Source organism: Nyctereutes procyonoides, unplaced genomic scaffold (genome assembly GCF_905146905.1).
Source record: "Nyctereutes procyonoides isolate TBG_1078 unplaced genomic scaffold, NYPRO_anot_genome, whole genome shotgun sequence".
Lineage (NCBI taxonomy): Eukaryota > Metazoa > Chordata > Mammalia > Carnivora > Canidae > Nyctereutes > Nyctereutes procyonoides.
In genome coordinates this window covers 16,053,365-16,074,682 of record NW_026575036.1, presented here as the reverse complement: position 1 = coordinate 16,074,682, position 21,318 = coordinate 16,053,365, and the positions used below count along the sequence as shown (strand labels likewise).

The window sequence follows — 21,318 nt, the reverse complement described above, 5'->3', positions numbered from 1 at the left end:
AGTCCTTCTGCACGCAGATCTCCAAGTCGACCTTACACAGTTAGTGTTGAAAGTGGTCCCAGAAATGGACCCTAAAATCGGGTTTTGGAGCTGGATTCCATGCTAGCCAACTGGCAAGGAGAACCCCCATCCTTGGTGAGTGGAGTACCGATAGCACCTGTCACGCTGTGGCAATGTGATGACTAATTTGAACCCGCTTACACGAAAGCTGTGTCCCGCCTGGTTACCTGTAATCGTTAAACGGATAAACGGAACACGGGGTTTTCTGCATTTACTGTGTGGACCTCGCTCTCACCATAGCTCGGACAAGCCTGCCACCTCCTGGAGAAGCTAATGTATACACGCGGCCGAGGCGCTGTCGTCCGCTTGGGGAATCCCTACGAGGAGTCTGGGTTCCAACGCCAACTTTGTTATCTCCCCGTTCAGTTAAGCCAATTTCCAACCCATCGCCACCTCTCTGAACAAGTTTTTGCACGGAACCAAGAATTCACAGGAACCTGCGCATCACAATTTTTTTTTTTACCCGAAAATGTAAACAAAACCCAGCATTTGTAGGAGCGCTTAAGAGATGCCAAGCGCTCTCTCAGTCCCCACAAGAGCCCCCTGGCATAGGAACTATTATCACAGACACGCCTACGATACGAATGAGGAAATAGAACTTTTAGCTGATTCAAGGTGACTGCAGGGTAAGCGGAATCCTCGCTTGAGTCGTCAGAACTCCCACGACTGCTGAGAACTCAAGCTCCGTAACTAAGCGACCGCCCCGCCCCGCCCGGGCATGCGCAGAAAAACACGGAAGTAACGTCCGTATAAACTGGCAGAGGTTGGCGCCGAGGGGCGTGGCGAGGGCTGAGATATCCCAGCGTTCCCGTCGTGCCGAGTCCAACATGGCGGCCCCCATGTTGCGGCGCTTTCTCCGGGGCCGGCGGTGTGGGACCCCGGGCCTGTCGGGAGTCTTGCTCCTGGGACAGCGTGAGGCCCATTCGGGCGCTCAGGGGTTGCTGGCGGTGCAGAAGGCCCGGGGTCTGTTCAAGGAGTTCTTCCCCGAGAAGGGGGCGAAGGTAGAGCTGCCCGAGCTCTTGGACCGTGGCTCGGGCAGCTTTCCCCAGACCGTCTACTGCGGCTTCGACCCCACAGCCGACTCGCTTCACGTGGGGCACCTGCTGACGCTGCTGGGCCTGTTTCACTTCCAGCGAGCGGGCCACAACGTGATCGCCCTGGTGGGGGGGGCCACCGCGCGCCTCGGAGACCCCAGCGGCCGCACCAAGGAGCGCGAGGCGCTGGCGCCGGAGCAGGTGCGCGGGAACGCGCGCGCCCTCCGCCGAGGCCTCGAGGCCGTGGTGGCTAATCACCAGCGGCTCTTCGCCAACGGGCGGCCCTGGGGAAGCTTCACGGTCCTGGACAACGCGGCCTGGTACCAGAAGCAGCACCTGGTGGACTTCCTAGGGGCCGTGGGCGGCCACTTCCGCATGGGCACGCTCCTGAGCCGCGTGAGCGTGCAAGCCCGGCTCCAGAGCGCCGGCGGCATGAGCTTGGCCGAGTTTTTATACCAGGTGCTCCAGGCTTACGACTTCTACTATCTGTTCCAGCATTACGGATGCCGGGTCCAGCTGGGTGGGTCCGATCAGCTGGGCAACATCACGTCCGGATACGAGTTCATCCACAAGTAAGCGCCTTTCGGGACCCCCTGGGTGGCTCTGCGGTTCCGCGCCCGCCTTCGGCCCGGGGCGTGACCCTGGGGTCCCGGGGTCGAGTCCCGCGTCGGGCTCCCTGCACGGAGCCTGCTTCTCCCTCTGCCTGCGTCTCTGCCTCTTGGTGCGTGTGTCTCATGAATTTAAGGGGGAAAAAAAAAAAAAAAAAAGTAAGCGCATCTAGCCCCAGGCGAAATTCTGTGACCAAATAATTCACCCACGAGTAGCCTGTGATCCACTATCAGGAATAGGGAACGACGCCCGTTCCGCGTCCTTTCGGGTCTCACCCCCGCTACACCTGTAACGGTGTTAATGTGGTTGGCTAACGCGAGCTGAAGGGCTGCATTTGACGGCACTAGGCCTGGAACGCGCATTCTTAGAGCTCAGCAGGCGGCAGACCGCGCGTCGGGATTCAGATCCGGCTTCCCCGGAGGGACGCTGTGTTTCCTGACTTGAGAAACTGCTTTCTCGCGGTTGGAGCGGTTGGAGCGTGAACGCCGCCGTGTTGTCTCCTTGGAGTTTCTGCTTCGGCTCTGGCAGGTTCCGTAAGGCTAGTGTTAGTTTTTGGGTTGGCATCTCAAAACTCTTTTCAACTCCAAAAATTTGGCAGATAAGGGAGATTTTGATCGCATTTTCTTGAGGGAGATGAACTCTACAGGGCCGTGTGGCACTCATTTTTTTAAATCCCTTAAAATATCCTTAGTGTCTCTAGCTCACTTCCCCTTACCCAACTTTCTTCTCTCCTTCCTTGGCCTTGAAAATTTCCTAGGGGGAGGAATCCCTGGGTGGCGCAGCGGTTTAGCGCCTGCCTTTGGCCCAGGGTGTGATCTTGGAGTCCCGGGATCGAGTCCCGCGTCGGCTCCCTGCATGGAGGGCCGGCTCCCTGCTTCCCCCTCTGCCTGTGTCTCTGCCTCCCTCTCTCTCTCTCTCTCTCTTTCTCTCTCTCTCTCTCTCTCTCTCTGTATCTCTCATGAATAAATAAATAGAATCTTAAAAAAAAAATAAATAAATAAATAAATAAATCTTAAAAAAAAAAAAAAAAATTCCTAGGAAGCAGCCCGGGTGGCTCAGCGGTCTAGCGCCAACTTCAGCCCAGGGCATGATCTTGGGGTTCGGGATCGAGTCCCACATCAGGCCTGCCGGGAGCCTGCTTCTCCCTCTGCCTGTGTCTCTGCCTCTCTCTGTCTCTCATGAGTAAATAAATAAAAATCTAAAAAAAAAAAAAAAGAAGAAAAAAATTTCCTAGGCCCTGGTTTTGCAGAAACTACCACAGAATCACTGGTTCCATTGCACTTTAGGATGACAAATGCCAAAACAGAGTGAGGGCCGTGAAAATTAAGAGGGACAAAAAGTAAGATTTAGAAAGTAAAAGTTTTCTTAAAGCAAGACACCAGAATGAAATCTGAAGAATGATTAGCAGAACCTACCACCACTTGTGCTTGAAGCACCTAATGAAGTTTTTCTTTATGCTTAGGTTGACTGGAGAGGATGTATTTGGAATCACTGTGCCTCTAGTTACAAGTACAACCGGAGCAAAACTGGGAAAGTCCGCTGGTAATGCTGTTTGGCTAAACAGAGAGAAGACCTCTCCATTTGAATTGTATCAGTTCTTTGTCAGGCAGCAGGACAATTTGGTAGAAAGGTAAGTTCCTAATAGTGTGCTGAGAAAAATTAAGTTTATAAGCTCATGATATAATTTCAGTCATTGAATCTCTATGTACCCTTTATAGTTTTTTTGTGTTTTCATTTAGATTCTATTTAATATGCAGAACATTGTAATTCTAACTGTTCTAAGCAGTTTTTTGTTAGAGCAGAAAACCTCTTGGTTGCTGAAAAATTTAGAGCCAAGTTTGTGATCTACATCTAGCAAGTACTTTATCTTGCCTATTTTAGTTTTTTCACTCCTTTTATCAACTTGGCTAAACTTGATTTCACCTTTGTTTCTAAAGTTTTTCTTTATAACATCTTTTGAAAATCCTTTTTAGGGCAGCCCCAGTGGTTCAGTGGTTTAGCGCCGCCTTCAGCCCAGGGGTGATCCTGGAGACCCTGGATCGAGTCCCATATCAGGCTCCCTGTATGGAGCCTGCTTCTCTCTCTGCCTGTGTCTCTGTCTCTCTCCCTCTCTCTCTCTCTCTCTCTCTCTCGTGAGTAAATAAATAAAATCTTAAAAAAAAAATTTTTTTTTTTTTAGAGTAAAGGTGAATTTTCCAAAAAATAACTTTTCCAGAGTGGAAAATATGCCTTATAAAACTACAATAAAGCTTTTTTTTCCTTTAGATTTATTTCAAATGTATTTGATGATACAGTTAAGGGTTTTGATGTATCAAGAACTGACATCTTTTTGAAAATTTCATTTTCTGTTTGGCCCTAATGTATAAAAATACAGTTAATTTCTTTGATTAACTGTGTATCTGACAATTCTTATTAATTCTAATAACAATCTTTGGATTTTAAAGCACAATCTTAAATGCAAGGTAAAGAGACTAATGGAAAAGATCAGAGAATCCAGCCAGACTCCAGCATCTATGGTCACTTGATCTCTGTGGCACCACAGAACAGCAGGATAAAACAAGCTTTTCAATAAATGCCACTTGGATAATTAGATGTCTTATGTGGGGGAAATAATGAAACTTAATCTCACACAGTGTAAAAAAATCAGTTCCAGGTAGATATCAGCCTAACTGTAACAAAAGATGAATCGTGTTCAGAAGATATATAGGAAAATATCTTCCTAACTGGGATAAAGATCCCTAATTGGTATTCTTAAATGAGATACAAAGAAAAGATTGGTAGATTAGACTAAGTTACAATTAAGATCAAAAATCACCATTAAGAGTAGAAGAATATCAGAAGAATATCAGTTACATGTACTAAAAGTGTAGAAAGCTTATACTCAAGTTCCATAAACCAGTAAGTAAAAGACAACCCAAAAAAAAAAACAAAAAAAAAAAAACAACCCAGTAGAAACAGGAATAGAAAGTTGAACATGCACTTTAGAAATATTCTATCCAAAAGGCCAAAAACATATGAAAAGTTGCTCAGCCTTTATAACGAGGAGAAAAATGCAAAATAAAACCACAACTAAATACTGTGACACACCTTCCAGAATGGATAAACATAGAATTGGTAATACCAAGTGTTGATGAGAATATTCCAAGGTGGTGGGAGAATAAACTTAACTGTTGTATCAGTCTCAGTTGATAGCTAGTGATGCTATTGGCCAGAAATGCTTAAGGAACTCGCTTGGACACCTGCCACTTGTGGCAAAGCCCCCCCCCCCCCCCCAGACCAGAATCAGTGTTGTGGCTGGACTGACCTTAGTGGTTCTTCTGATTGCAAGATGTACCTTAGCAGCAACCATCAGGGAAATTTGAAAAACAAGATTTCTTACTAGTCTTGGAGGGCCACATAGAAAGGTCCTGGGTAGAAAGAGGAAGGGAGCATGGACCTAGGGCTTGACCTTATTGGAGACAAAGGGTAAGGTGCCTAGAGTTTTGCAGGTTCACCCTTTATTGGGAAATCTAAAACAAAAGCAGGAATCAGGGAACAAGAAAGGGAGAAACAGGGCACTCTAAGGGTCAGTTATCTATATCACCCAGAGTTTTCTTAAAAGAGGAACTTCCTGAGTTAAGGTGGCCTGGTTCCTTATATAGTTGGTTTGCTACTAGCTATATCCTAACAGCTGGCAGTATATTTATTAAAAATGGATGTCTTTAAAATGGATAATTTGGCAATTAAAAGCTTAAGTGTCAGGCACTCAGAGGCATCAGAATTTTTGTTCCTTCTTTCTAAATGAAGTATAGTTAACATACTGTATTATGTGTGCAACATAGTGATTTGATATTCATAAACGTTATGACATGCTCACCACAATAATTGTATTTACTGGCTGCCACCATGCAAAATTATTACAATATTCTTGACTATTCCCTGTGCTGTACTTTTCATCCCTGTGACTTATTTTATAACTGGACATTTGTTTATCTTAATCCCCTTCATCTGTTCACCCATCCACTCTCCTCTGGCAAACACCAGTTCTCTGTATTTATAAGTCTGTTTCTGATTTGTCTGTTCATTTGTTTCTTAGATTCCACATGTAAGTGAGGTCCTGGTATTTGTCTTTTACTGAGTTATTTCACTTAGCATAATACCCTCAAGGTCTATCCATATTGCAGATGACAAGATTTCCCTTTTTATGACTGAGTAGTATTCCATTCTTCTTCAGCCATTCGTCTATCAGTGGACGCTTAGGTTGCTTCCATATCTTGGCTATTGTAAATAATAGTGCAGTGAAAATAGGTGTGCACATATCTTTTTGAATTAGTGTTCCTGTTTTCTACAGGTAAATACTCGAAAGGGGAATTGCTGAATGGTATCAAATTTTTAATTTTTTGAAGACCTCCCTACTCTTTTTCATAGTGGCTGTACCAGTTTACCTCCAACAGTGCATGAGAGTTCCCTTTCTCCACATTCTTGCCAAAACTTATTTCCTGTCTTTTTGATACTAGCCATTTTGCCAGGTATGAGGCAGGATATCATTGTAGTTTTGATTTGCATTTCCCTGAGTGATGTTGAGCGTCTTTTCATGTGTATTCTCACCATCTGTCTTCTTTGGAAAAAATGTCTGTTCAGGTCTTCTGACTATTTTTTAATCAGATTGTTTTGGTGTTGAGTTGTATGGGTTCTTTATATATTTTGGATATTAACCCTTTATTGGGATATTATCATTTGCAAATATCTCCTCCCAATCAGTAGGTTCCTTTTTTGCTTTGTTGATAGTTTCCTTTGTGGTACAAAAGCTTTTTAGTTTGGTATGTTCCCAGTAGTTTATTTTTGCTATTGTTCCTCTTGCCTGAGGAGAAAAATCCAAAAAATAATGCTAACGTAGATGTCCAAGAGTTTCCTGCCTATGTTTCCTTTTAGGAATTTTATGGTTTCAGGACTTACATTTTGGTCTTTAATCTATTTTGAGTTTATTTTGTGTCTGGTGTGAGAAAATGGTCAAGTTTTATTCTTTTGCATGTAGCTGTCCAGTTTTCCCAGCACCACTTATTTAAGAGACTGTCTTCTCCCCATTGTATATTCTTGCTTTCTTAGTCATAGATTAATTGAACATACAGGTGTAGTTTTATTTCTGTGATCGCTATTCTGTTCCGTTTGTCTATGTATATATTTTTGTGCCACTTCCATAGTGTTTTGATTGTTATGGTTTTGTGCTGTATCTTGAAATCTGGGAGTGTGATATCTCCAGCCTTTTATTTCTCAAGATTGCTTTGGTTATTTGAGGTCTTTCATGGTTCCATACAGATTTTAGGATTGTTTGTTCCTAGTTCTGTGAAAAATACTGTTGATATTTTGATAGGGATGGCGTTGAATCTGTAGTTTGCTTTGGGTAATATGGACATTTTAACAGTATTATTCCAGCCTATAAGCATGGTATTTTTTTTTTTTCATTTATTTGTGACATCTTCACTTTCATCAGTGTTTTATAGTTTTTAGAGTACAGGTCTCTCCTTTGTTAAATTTACTTCTAGGTATTTTACTCTTTTTGTTGCAATTGTAAATGGGATTGTTTTCTTAATTTCCTCGTCTCCTAGCTTGTTATTAGTATATAAAAATGCAACAGTTTTCTGTATATTAATGCTGTACATTCTGTAACCTTACTGGATATACTTCCAGTAGTTTTTTGGTGGAGTCTTGAGGATTTTCTTGTACAGTATCAAGTCATTTGCAAATAGCAACAATTTTACTTCTTCCTTACCAGTTTGGATGCTTTTTATCTCTCTCTGTTGGCTGTAGTAGGACTTCCAGTACTATATTTAATTAAAGTGGCAAATAGGCATTGTTGTCTTGTTCCTGATATTAGAGGAAAAGCTTTGAAATTTTCACCATGAGTATGATATTAGTTGTGGTTTTCTTTTTCTTTTTTTTTTTTTTTTATGATTTTATTTATTTGAGAAGGGGGGAGAGAGAGAAAGAACAAGCAGAGAGGAGGGGGCAGAAGGACAAGGAAAAGCAGACTTCCCGCTGAGCAGGGAGCCCAACTCAGGGCTCAGTCCCAGATCCCCAGGATCATGACCTGAGCCAAAGGCAGACACTTAACCAACTGAGCCACACAGGCACCCCAATTGTGGGATTTTCATACTTGGATTTTGGGGTACGTTCACTGTAAACCCACTCTGTTGAGAGTGTTTATCCTAAATGGATGTTGGATTTTGTCAAATTTTTTTTTCTACTTCTGTTGACATAATCATATAGTTTTTATCTTTTGTTAATGTGGCGTATCCTGTTAATTGATTTGCATAAATTGAACCATCCTTGCATCCTTGGAATAAATCCCACTTGATCGTGGGGAATGATCCTTTTAATATATTTTTGGATTCAATCTGTTAATATATGTGAGGATTTTTGCATCTGTGTTCATCAAGAATGTAGCCTGCAATACCTTTTTTTTTTTTTTAATGTCTTTGTCTGGTTTTGGTGTCAGGGTAATGCTGGCCTTATACAGTTTATTTGGAAGCATTCCTTCCTCTTCAGTTTTTTAATAGTTTAAGAAGAATAGGTATTAACTCTTTAAATATTTGGTAGAATTCGTGTGTGAAGCTATCTGGTCCTAGACTTTTGTTTCTTGGGAGATTTTGATTACTGATTCAGTTTCATTCCAAGTAATTAATCTGTTCAGATTTTCTATTTCTTCCTGATTGTCTTGAAGATTGTATGTTTCTAGAATTTTTCATTCCTTCTAAATTGTCCAATATATTGGTCATATAATAATTTTCCTTAATAGTCCTTTTTAAAAAAAAAATCATTGATTATATTCTCTATGCTGTACCTTTCATCTCATGATTATTCATCCCTTAACTGGAAGCCTCTGTTTCCTCTCTATCATCCATCTTTCCCACCCCCCACCCCTCCTTCCCTCTGGCAACCATTAGTTTGTCCTCTGTATTTGTGGGTCTGTTTTTACTTTTTTGGGTTTTGATTATTTTTTTTAGATTCCACATATAAATGAAATCATGTGGAATTTCTTTCTGTTGGAATTATTTCACTTAGCATAATATCCTCTAGATCCATCAGAGTTGTCACAAATGGCAAGATACATTATTTTTTATTGCTGAGTGATTTTCCATTGTATATATACCTCTTCTTTATCCTTTCTTCTTCTTTTTTTTTTTTTAAGATTTTATTTATTCATGAGACACAGAGGAGACACAGGAAAAGGGAGAAGCAGGCTTCACACAAGAAGCCCAATGCGGGTCTCCATCCTGGGACTCCAACCAAGATCACGCCCTGGGCCAAAGGCAGACTCTCAACTGCTTGAGCCACCCAGGCATCCCTATCCATTCATCTATTGATGGCCCCTTGGGTTGCTTCCATATCTTAGCTATTGCAAATAATGTGCAGTAAACATAAGGATGCATATCTTTTTGAATTAGTGTTTTCATTTACTTTTAGCAAATACCATTAGTAGAATTACTGGATCCTGTGATATATCTATTTTTAATTTTTTGAAGAACCTCCATACTGTTTTCTACAGTGGCTGCATCAATTTACATTCCCATCAACAGTGCACAAGGGTTTCCTTTTCTCCATATCCTCACCAACACTTGTGTCTTGTCTTTAATAGTAACCATTGTGACAGGTGTAAAGTAATATCTCATTGTGGTCTTGATTTCCATTTCTCTGTGGTTAGTGATATTGAGCATCTTGTTATGTGTCTACCATCTGTGTGTCATCTTTGGAGAAATGTCTGTTCAGGTCCTCTGCCCACTTTTAATTGGATTGTTACTGTTACTTCTGTGAGTTCTGTATGTCTCGGATATTAATCCCTTGTTGGATATATCATTTGCAAATATTTTCTCTCAGTAGGTCTCCTTTTTGTTTTGTTGATGCTTTCCTTCGCTGTGTGAAAGCTTTTTATTTTGGTGTAGTCCCAATAGTTTATTTTTACTTTGTTTTCCTTGTCTGAAAAGCCATATCTAGGAAAATATTGCTAAGGGCCATGTCAAACAGATCATTGCCTATGTTTTCTTCTAGGCGTTTTATGGTTTCGGGTCTCAATATTTTAAGTCTTTAATCCATTTTGAGTTTATTTTTATGTATAGTGTAAGAAAGTGGTCCTGTTTCATGCTTTTGTGTGTAGCTGTCTGGTTTTCCCAGCACCGTTTGTTAAAGGGACTCTTCTCCATTGCATTTTCTTGCCTCCTTTGTCACATATTAATTGACCACATACATCTGATTTATATCTCTGCTCTATTCTGTTCCACTGATCTGTGGGTCTGTTTTTGTGCCAGTACCATTCTGTTTGATTACTGTGGTTTTGTAATGTATCTTGAAACGTGAAAGTGTGATACCTCCAGCTTTGTTATCCTTTCTCATGATTACTTTGGCTATTCAGGGTCTTTTGTGATTCCATACAAATTTTAGGATTATTTGCACCTGGGTAGCTCAGTGGTTGAGAGTCTGCCTTTGGCTCAGGGCATGATCCCAGGGTCCTGGGATTGAGTCCTGCCTCGTGCTCCCTCTAAGCGGGGAGTCTGCTTCTCCCTCTGCCTTATATCTCTGCCTCTCACTGTGTGTCTCAAATGAATACATAAATAAAGCCTTTGAAAAAATACCTTGCCCCTTACTCAGTCTGTTTTCCTTTTAGGACCCATGTAATGTGAATGCTAGTATGTTTCTTGTCCCAGAGTTATGTATCCTTAATTAACTCTCTAATACTAGGAATTGTAGCTTAATTGGAGGAACCTTAGTATTAAGGTTTCGAAGGTAAATGGTGAGGTACCATACACTAGTGGCTACCTCTGTACCAACCAAATGGAGTCATTGAAAGGGAAGACTGAGGGCTTAATGACTCCATCTCAACATCTTTAATAACAATAACAAGGTATTGGCCCTTGGTGCCCTGTTTAAATTGGTATTGGGGGGCTGTTCACCATCTTGCCCACAGGAGGAAGAGTCACTGGCATCCACTTGGTAAATCCCACCAAGATGACTAAGAACTTGGGCTGGTTCTCTGTGGCATGGCATTGGGTGGGTCAGTGCATCCATGCCCAAAATAGGGAGAGAAAGGGCCAAGGAGGCCACCACCAGAAGAACCTGTTTAAAGTAAATGGTCCCTGTGGTTAGTTGCATCTGAATGGATTTGTACACTTTTGATTGTTTTACTGATAATGCCCTATAAGTAGAAGGACTTACCTTTTGAGAATTTAGAAGGATTGTCTAGAATGAGTGACTTGGGCCCTGATGCCTAATAGGGCCAGAGAGGACTGTGCATTTTTATTGTCCCAGTGGACTACCAAAGTGGCATGGGGCCATTGTCTCTGCGAGGTGGGACGGGTCCTGGGGAGCTACCCATTTCCTGTGGTAGAGGCTTTGGTGGCTGCCAACCCTGGAGGTTAGAGAAGAGGGCAGAGGTCATTGAGGGGACTGGGTCAGAGTCAGGGGATAGATGGCAGCTGTGTGACAAGAGGATGGATGACCAAAGGGGCCTGTGGCTGGGAGAATGCTAGTATTAGGGCCTAGAGTTTAGAGACTGGCTGTCTAGATACTAAGTGACAGGAACGCTGAGATTTTGTAACTTCTAGGAGAGGTTAACCTGTGTATGTTCATAAGGGGCAAAATTAAGTTGGGGATTTTTTAGGGAGGGTGTGGGGAGCCCTTTTTGTTGAGGGAAATTTGCTCAAGGGGAAACCTTCTCTGGGACAGTGGGTGTGGAAAGGCATAGATCCGAAGTATCTGGGTGCCGGGATAGTAATCTCCTCTATGTCTAGCAACCATGTCAGGGGCCCCCCAATGCCTTTTAAAGGTTTCAGCAGTCCCATTAAAATGTAATAAGGCTGCTCTATAATTCGGGGGAGTGCCTTATGAGAAGAATTCTCTGGACTCAGGATCATTTGGGGCCTCCTCAGCTTTAGAAATGAAGAGGGAGTCATTTGGATCACTATGGTCATACAAATGATAAACATATTGTATTGGTCCATGCCAACTTGGTGCAGCAGGAAATGAGCCTAATCTAATATTTTCCATTCACTGTGAGCCTTGGCTTTAGTGATCTCTGTCATGAGAGGATGGGCACAGCACCAGGCAGTAGATATCCAGAGGAGGAGAGGGAGAGCCGTGCAAATGTCAGTGGGTCTGAGGGCCTCGGTCTTCGTTTATCTCTTCATCCTCATCAGTGGCTTCAATAATCCCGTCAGCTTTTCCTTTGGTAGCAGAGGCACCCCCTGAGACATGTTGCTTTGTCCTGCCCCCTTCAGAGGAAAGCCTAGGAGACTCAGGATCTGTGGTATGTCAGAGGAAACAGACATGTAGCCTGGATCGTTCTCTGAGCAGATTATAGATCCTCGGGTCCCTAGAGCTTCTGACCAGTTGCACATTTCAGCAGCTGTCACATTTTAGAGCACAGGCCAAAAATCTATGATAGCCAGTTAGCTCCCTTCTGTCCTTCCTCTGCACAAAATCTTAAAGGAAGGTTAGAATTTCAGTTAAGGCGTAATTTCTTACTGCAATTTTTACCTCCTGATTTTCTTTGTTACCATGATCTTACATGTTGTTACCAGAAGAAGTTTCTGGAAAATGTCCCTGTGAGTGCACTTCATGGGTGACCGACTTCCTTCCCAGGGTCCAGGATTAGGGTCTGCCTCCACTAGCACAGTATGTACAGGATCTTTGGGAAAGCCCGAGGCCTCCGGAGCACATACTGGAGCCTTAGCGTGTTGGTACACAGTGGCACTAAGCAACGTCCAGGAAGCTTTCACAGAAGTTTTGTATTTCTTAGGAGCTGGTATACCTTCTCTGGGGTCTTAGGAAGCTCTGGCTTAAGATATTCAGGACATTTTTTTTTTTTTTTTTGTCCATTAATTATTTAGCAACATCACACCAGGAACTGAACTCATGATATCCCATTGAGTTAGGGAGACAGAGCAACAGCAGGGAGCATGGTGGCCATGTGGGGACAGCAAGCCTCAGCTGTATTTCTCCTTTCGTGGTGCCATTAGTTTCCCATTGCAAGGCTCTTCTGTTCGTCTGGATTAGGACCCATAGTCCCACTATGACCCACCACTCAGTGGTCGCTGGGGCGTTCTCCCTCCTTACCTATTGGAATATCCTTTCCTCAGTACCATTAGCCCAAAGCCTCACCTGGGGCCATAATAACAGCCTTGGGATCCAGTCTACATACATTTGCTCTCCTGGGCTCAAGGCCTGCAGGACCCTCGTTTACACAGTAGTCATTAAAGGCCTTTATAATTAGTGGTCTAATCGTCTCAGTAGTCCATATGGCCTCTATCACGTTGGCTCTGGAAAGACTGAATTTTTATGGTAGCAGTGACATTTTAGGATAGATCCCACAGGCAACCCACAGCAGAGGCAATATGCAGAAGCACAGCCAGTGGGATGGGCCTCCAGCAAGTGGTGCTGCATTCCCAAATGGTGTGTGTCACCTGTGTAGGTTAGCCACTTAAAGTTAGTGAGATAGTGGAAGCCAAAGACATTCCCTGCAGTTAACTGCAAGCGCTATCAGGCAGTCCTGCTGACTGTACCTTCTGCCGGGCTGTTTCAGTCGCAGCCTGTTGATAGTGGTGCTAGCAGTTAGGAATGCCTGGGGGCACCTGCCGAGTCTGTACTACTTATGGCGAGCTCCTACAGACGTTTCCCTGACCTGAGTCCGTTTTGCGGCTGGACTGGCCTTCTTACAGTTGCAGGATGCACCTCAGCAACAACCATCAGGGAACTTCGAAAAACAAGATTTTACAGCCTACAAGTCCTGGAGGGTGTGTGGCACTCTGAGGTCTCGGTTAGGGAGAGGGGAAGAGAGCGTGGCCCTTGGAAGAAGGGTGAAGTTCCTGGGGCTGGGAGTTCATTCTTTATTGGCAAATAAGAGCAGAAATTAGGGAGTGGGAAGGGAGAAACAGGGTCACTCAAGTGGTCAGTTATCCGAGTTACCCAGAGCTTTCTAAAAAGGAAACTTCGTGTGTGGCAGTGGCCTGGTGCTTTGTCTGGTTGATTTGCCTCTAGCTTTGGCATACAACCTGCAGTGTGTTTATGTGAGGCGTAAGTGTCTCTGCAAAATGGTGCCTTGGCAATCAAGAGCTTAATGTCCGGCACGGGTGCCACATTTACAGAACCACTTGGGAAGAGTACGTGTCTGTGCTTACCAAACCTGAATATGCATATAAATCCATGACCCAGCAGTTCCTCTCCTGGGTATATCCCCAAAATAAATTAGTGCACAGATGCACCGAGAGAAATACATGGGAATATTTATAGCATTATTAGCAGTTGTCCAAGAGTAGAAACAACACGAATATCCAGAATAGACCAAATAAATACATTATGAGAAATGGTCACTTACAGAATGCCGTACATGCCAGCTGTACACACAGCAACATGGGTGGCTCTCCTACGAAGCATAATGACGTAGCAGAGTAGCCAAACTCACATATATCCTATGTGATTCTGTTTATTTATGAAGCCTAAAAACTGGCAAAACGAAGCAATACTATTTGCCAAGGGATACCAGAATAGTAAAAGTGTAAAGAAAAACAAGAAAATAATTAGCTTGAAAGGCAAAAGAGTGGTTAATTTGGAGGGGGAAGAGATGTGCTAAGTCTGGGCTTTCTTGGGTTGAAGCAACAATGTATTTCTAGACAGAGGATGGTCACATAGACGTTGGCTTTCTGATGCATTAAAGTGGATTTGTGATTTGTATATTTTTCTACATGTTTTTTACCAAGAAAAGATTTTTTTAAAGAATACATCTAGGTAAAACAAAAGTATTAAAACCTGCTTAAGGGCAGCCCAGGTAGCTCAGCAGTTTAGCACCCCCTTCGGCCCAGGATATGATCCTGGAGTCCCAGGATCAAGTCCCGCATCAGGCTCCGTCCATGGAGCCTGCTTCCCCCTCTGCCTGTGTGTCTGCGCCTCTCTCTCTCTCTCTCTCTCTCTCTCTCTCTCTCTCTCTCTCTCTCCCTCTCTCTGTGTCTCTCATGAATAAATAAATAAAATCTTAAAAAAAAAAACCTGCTTAAGAAGGACATGTACAAATTTAGATTAGCTTATCTCTGGGCAAAGAAGGGAATATGATGGTGCTGACATCTAGAGCTATATACTATTTTGTGCCTTTTCAAAAAGAAATCATCTGAAACAAAGATGGCAAAATAATAACACCTTTAGTCTGGGTGGTATGTGCATGGGTATCTTATTTCTGGTGCATTTCTGCATGCTTATTTTTCATAATAAAAACATAAATTTAGAGGTACCTGGGTAGCTCACTTGGCTAAGCAGCCCACTCTTGGTTTTGGCTCAGGTCATGATTTTAGGGTTGTGGTATCAAGCCCCATGTCGATGTTGGGCTCTGTGCTCAGCAGGGAGCCTGCTTGGGATTCTCTCTCTCCCTCTCCCTCTGCCCCTTCCCCCTTCGTGTGCTGTCTCTCTTTTTCTAAAATAAATAAATTTAAAAGTAGGCAGGATAGGGGATCCCTGGGTGGCTCAGCGGTTTGGCGCCTGCCTTTGGCCCAGGGCACGATCCTGGACTCCTGGGATCGAGTCCTGGGTCAGACTCCCAGCATGGAGCCTGCTTCTCCCTCCTCCTGTGTCTCTGCCTCCCCCTTCTCTCATTCATAAATAAATAAATAAATAAATAAATAAATAAATAAATAAATAAATAAATAAATAAATAAATCTATCTTTAAAAATAGATTAAAAATAAAAATAGGCAGGATATTTTTTAAAAGGTAAGGGAGTTGGAGACAAAAATTAGGTATGTCATATATATGAGCACTGTATTTTTTGTCCCTCAGGTACCTGAAGCTCTTCACTTTTCTGCCCCTTCCAGAGATTGACCACATAATGCAGCTACACGACAAAGAGCCAGAAAAGCGGGGTCCTCAGAAACGACTTGCTGCCGAAGTTACAAAGCTTGTTCATGGACAAGAAGGGCTGGATTCTGCTAAAAGGTGGCCTTTTAGAATAGCACTGGATAAAGTCATGTAGTTAATAGGTGTGAGAAAATTCATTCGGGTTATCTTGTCACTTACCACTAACAAGGATTGTCAGTGTTCGACTTAGGTGTTTTAGAATAGCCTCTGTTGGAAAGAAAAATCACCTTGAGTGAAGTGTGAATCATACAAGATAAACGGTGCTGTTTCAGAACTGGCTATTAGGACGTGTTTGTGGACAGGCACTCACATGACGTGGTTCTCAATGTGTTTTTCAGGTGTACACAAGCGCTCTATCACAGTAGCATAGATGCACTGGAGGTCATGTCGGATCAAGAGTTAAAAGAGTTGTTTAAAGAAGCATCATTTTCTGAATTAGTTCTTGACCCAGGAACAAGTGTCCTAGATATATGCCGCAAAGCAAATGCCATTCCAGACGGCCCCCGGGGGTAAGATTATTTAACTTCTAGTCACGGTTAACTCAACATTAAATCTTCACAGCGTATGTTTCCCGAGGGTGTTTTCCTGATAGTAACATAATGGTATCTCCTTCCTGGCAGAAGTTGGGTTAGTCCAAGAATAAAGTAAAAACTGACTTATGGTTGAAAATACCATAAATTTTCAATAAAATCCAGTCCAACTCTCCTGTCTCTCAATAAGTCGAACTCCTTTTTCCCTCCAGCAGGCCTGTATTGAAGAGACCCCTGTGGTTAGTAAATGCACTGCAATTAGTCAGCTCAGGGATGGTCACAATTTGAGATCAAAAGGGAACAGATTTGGGCAGCCCGGGTGGCTCAGCGGTTTAGCGCCGCCTTCACCCTAGGGCCGGATCCTGGAGACCCGGGATCAAGTCCCACGTCAGGCTCCCTGCATGGAGCCTGTTTCTCCCTCTGCCTCTTTCTGCTCCCCTCCCCCCTCTCTCATGAATAAATAAAATCTTTAATAAAAAAAAAGTGAACAGATTCACATGACTCCTCTCATATTCAGTCTACATGGTATTTTAGGGAGTCGAGGCATTGCCCAACCTATTTAAAATAGTAGTTAAATTTCTGAAAATGAAGCAAGCATATGATGTTACTTCCTAAGACTAGTATTATAAATTACATACTATTCCTGTTGAGAATTCCAGTTTTCTTATTTAAGAAGTAGGTAGGATGTTTGTAGAATAGTAGTATGAGGGAATAAAGTATTCTACAAAAAGGTAATCTGGCATATACTTGATGCTTATGCACTTAGAAACAGGGACCTAGAAGGAAAAGCATTAGTTAGCCAGACAACTGGGTGCTGCATCTTCTGGAGTTTGAGCATAAGTCAAATGCTTGTGAGCCCATATTCATGATTTTTTTTTTTTTTTTTTTTTTTTTTAGATTTCATTTCATTCATGAGAGACACAGAACGAGAGAGAGAGAGAGGGAGAGAGAGAGAGAGGCAGAGACACAGGCAGAGGGAGAAGCAGGCTCCATGCAGGGAGTCTGACGTGGGACTCGATCCCGGGACTCCAGGATCACGTCCTGGGCTGAAGGTGGCGCTAAACCGCTGAGCCACCTGGGCTGCCCCCATATTCATGATTATAAATGACATTTGTTATAGTTGCTGTTTTTTTCCCCTTGTTTTGGATTATTTGCCTTTATCCTAAAGAGCCCTAGAGTATTCTATATAGAGAAAATATGCATTGTCTTTGTATCACCTGCCATTCTACCTTATAGATTCCCTAATATGTTCATTTAATGTACACTGAATTAGGGGTGGCACCATATACCTCCACACCGTGAGTCACTGGTTCTAAGAATTTTTCTTACTATAGAAGTAGAAGCATTTTTTATTTTCTTCTGACCTTTTCTAGTGGTTTATATTTATTTACTGATTGGAAATTTTGCCACAACTTAAGATGTCACCATATCCAATTTAGAGTTCTTAATACTGACATTTTTTAATTTTTAGATTGTATAAGCTAAATAAGATTGGTTTGTGCATTTAAACAAAATGTAGAACATGGTCTGGAAACTATAGCAAATAGCCCAAAATAACACATTCTGAGAGAAAGAAATCCGTCCTTAAAAAGAACATGTTTTACGGTTGAGTTTCATAAAACCATGTGTAGTAGCAGTTTCTTGATGTCGTTTGGTAACATTCAGATAAGAGAAAATGAACATTTGCTTTTCACAAGGGCTTCCAAGGCCTTTCATGTTCTAGACCTCTTTTCTTGAGTTCACTTCTTTCTAGCTATTCCCCAGGTTTCCTCGCCCTGTTTGTGGGAATAACTGCTCCTCCCCCTCCCAGTTTCCATGTGTCTTCTTTCAAGAAGATTCCCTACCCCACCAACCCAGTGTGCACCCAGAGCAGCCTTTCCTAGCGCTTGCTAGCATTGAGTCACTGTGCCATTGTTTGTCTGGCTCTCCACTGGTTTGCAGTACTGTTTGTATGTAGTGCCTAGTCAAGGCTCTAGAAATGTTGTTTGAATGGACTGGGCAATAAATAAAACCTGTTCACATAAACCATGAGAAAATTGTTATTAAACTGGAATTAGATAAGCTATTGATTTTCCATTTCTGAGGTCACCCAATTTCACTTTTTAAAAAATTCTTAAAATTTTAACAAAATTTGTAATTATTTGCATAGCCTCAGAATATAGTTTCCAAGGATTTTCTAGTTTTGCAAGCAAGTTTCCTAAAGATTTCTGTAATAGCACTACATAGTTGTTACTTGTATCTCCTGGGAGCTCATTAAAAGCAGCATTGCTCTCTTGTCTTTTTGGAAGCTTCTTTGCTCTGACTGGGGAGTCACTCGCCAGAAAGCGATTCTGCTACTCATTTTTAAACCATTACTAACTGAACAGTTCCATGTAGAGCTGTGAAATCGCCGGTTTTTTCTCCACTGAACAAGATTACTAGGCCTTAAATCCACTCCTTTTAGAAGAGCCTTTGGGGGGGCGGGGGCAGAACCCAGTAGGGTGAGCATGAGGTAACAATTCAGTGCTAAGTGGTTTTAGTTGGAGAACCTCTGAAATGTAAGTGGAATGATGATTCTGATTAAACATTTCTATTTTTAGGTATCGGATGATAACAGAAGGTGGAGTCAGCATAAATCACAGACAAGTAACAAATCCTGAGAGTGTTTTGGTTGTTGGACAACATATTCTTAAGAACGGACTTTCATTACTTAAAATAGGAAAAAGGAATTTCTACATTATAAAGTGGCTTCAGCTATGACGACAAATCCTCTGGTGGTTCCGACGGACTTGTCCATCACATTCTCAAGATGTACCAGAGGTTGGCTCCAGAACTTCTACTTCGCTCTGCAAGTCAAACCACAGAGAACGGAGTAGGCCCTAGGCCTCCGAGCGTGAGTAATTCCATTATTTCCACAGGGTGGTTAAGACCAAGGGCTTGTGTACTGAGGGGGTTGATCTCCTGAGCCGCAGGCGTAACGACTACCAAGAAAACCGTGATTGCGAAGGATCATCTCTCTTTTAAAAATTGTTTCGTGAAAGAGCTGTCCTATGCTTCTCAGTCCTTGTAGAGGTGAGGAAGAACAGCGACCAGGGCAGCAAAGGGCTCCTTCCTCTGGGAGGAGGGGTCGCTCCCTGATCGCACTCACCAACCCCAGCAGCACCCTCTCGTGTCCACATCGGAAATGCGAAAAATACTGGAAACGTAAATTTCTGGATTTTTTGTGGTTTATGAAGCAAACAGTTCTCCTTAGGAAGAAAAGTATTACATACATTAAGGCATAGTTGGCAGTAGAAGTTATAGAAAGTTTCCTTTCAAAGAATAAAACTCAGTACTTTTCATAAAATTTCTAACCCAGTTTTCCAGTCCCTTGCATAATTAAATTTACTCACAGCCTTGCTGTGCCAGATTACTAAGGTAGCAGTATTTTATAAATCTGGAAACTTACATTAGTTTAATATTATTAGTAATATTTAACATTAGTTTAATATTATTAGTAATATTTAACAGTAACTAAGTTTCAACTCCTGTCCCCAAGCAGATTGCAACTTGAGATAAACTGAAAAGTAGAGAGAAGATAGAAGCAAACATTATACCAAATATCTAATCATATGAGAATATCTAAAGGTTTTGTTAAGCTAAGGGTAGTTTTCAGGATTTAGAATCAAGACCTAATTAAGCACTATATACATTGGGCAAGTTCCAGTTCTCAGAACTGTTTCCACATCTGAAAAATCAAGGTAGTATTACCCTCTTTCCTTGAGGACCAAGTGAAACGCAAATACAGAATGGTTCATGATCCAGTTCCTTCTAGAAAACCTTATAGGCAGCAAAGCATGGCTTTAATGTTCAGATCCTAGGCATTTACCACCTGGATTATGTGAAACTGGATCGCCATTCTTATGTGTAAAACTGGAGATGGACTAATAAATACCTCTGTGAATTTTAAGAATAGGAAAAAATTTGTAGAACCTTTTATATAGTAGAAGCTATACTATGTTCCAATGAGGTGTGTATGTTAAAAAACTATAGTTTATCTAAACCTTTCTCTGGGAGCAAAGTTAGGAAGAATTCATTTATTGACAAAACTTTGTCATTTCATACCAGCAATTTTATTTACATAGCAAGAACATACAGCAGTCCACTGTAAATGTCAGAGATCATCTCAACACAGAGCTTCCCTCAGTTTGAGAGCCAGTAAAGGAAGGTTCTCTAACTTCCCATACCTTTCTTGCACAAGGTGTGTAGTGCCAGCAAGTACATTACCGTAGCCTATTTTTAAAAGTAACCTTTTCAATTTGAAATAGGTTGGATATTACAGATTCAGAAGGCTGAGATGGTAGTCCTCTGACAGCATCTGGAGTAAATCATGGATGGCTGTACTGACGGATGATGGCAAAGTGACTCTGAAGTGTGTGCTAACAAACATCTAGGTAGTGTGCATTCTATCCAGATGGTACTATTAACAGATTTAGAACAGTACCGTATCTTGTAAGATTGAATCTGTTTTCTTATGTTTGAGATCAGTTGCTGAGCCTGTTTCTTGCTAGTCAATGGGTGCCGGAAGCTCAAGTCAACAGACACATTGTCCTGCCAGGAGTCCTTCATCAATGTCATAATTTAAGAGAAATGTTAACATGTTGAGTAAATTATGTATCGCAGATATAGTATCTGTTAAGAGATGGAGCTAGATGCCTTAAAGATTTTGACCTGTATCTTAAAATTTATAATGTAATTCCTATCAAGGATCATCTGGGGAATCTTAATAAAATGTGAATATGTTCTAAACCTCACCCCCAACCTCTGAATACATTTTAGTAGTGTAAGCCTTCAGGTGTGTAGCTGTGTCCAGGTGTTTTTCTTAATAAAGTTCCGCCAGTATTTTCATACCTCTATTCTAATGTGTCTTATTGGTGTGAAGCAAAAGTAGCTACTACCAATAATAGAGAAGATATACTTCAATGATCAGCACAGGATTTGGTTTCACCTCCAAGTGAATCTTGGAACATGATGTAAATGACCTAATTTAAAGATGTATCTGAATTACTTAATATTTGAAAATCAAGTCTAGATGGTTGTTTTTAATGCAGGAAACTATAAATCATGCTTCCGGGTTTAAGAAAGGATCAAAGATATTTTAACGCACGAGGGCAATGTGGACCCAGAAATGGAAGGGCTACACAGCTACATGTTATGCACACCACCTCACCGTCAATGTCAGATCTTGTGCCTTCAACT

General features: G+C 42.1%; 1 protein-coding gene across 2 annotated transcripts; it reads left to right on the top strand.

Moving 5' to 3' along the window:
* The first annotated feature begins 855 nt into the window (after nt 1–855).
* On the top strand, nt 856–21,254 carry YARS2 (tyrosyl-tRNA synthetase 2). Of its 2 annotated transcripts, XR_008663548.1 has the most exons (6): nt 856–1,666; nt 3,166–3,333; nt 15,494–15,649; nt 15,910–16,080; nt 18,681–18,973; nt 21,171–21,254. XR_008663548.1 is itself a non-coding variant. In XM_055318574.1 (5 exons), exons 1-5 carry the CDS (start codon nt 888–890, stop codon nt 18,838–18,840), a joined length of 1,434 nt encoding a protein of 477 aa, XP_055174549.1. In that variant the 5' UTR covers nt 856–887; the 3' UTR covers nt 18,841–20,969. The 2 variants fall into 2 exon arrangements, 1 of the variants encoding a protein (XP_055174549.1); XM_055318574.1 differs by lacking the exon at nt 21,171–21,254 and having other exon boundaries at nt 18,681–20,969.
* Nucleotides 21,255–21,318: the final 64 nt, after the last annotated feature.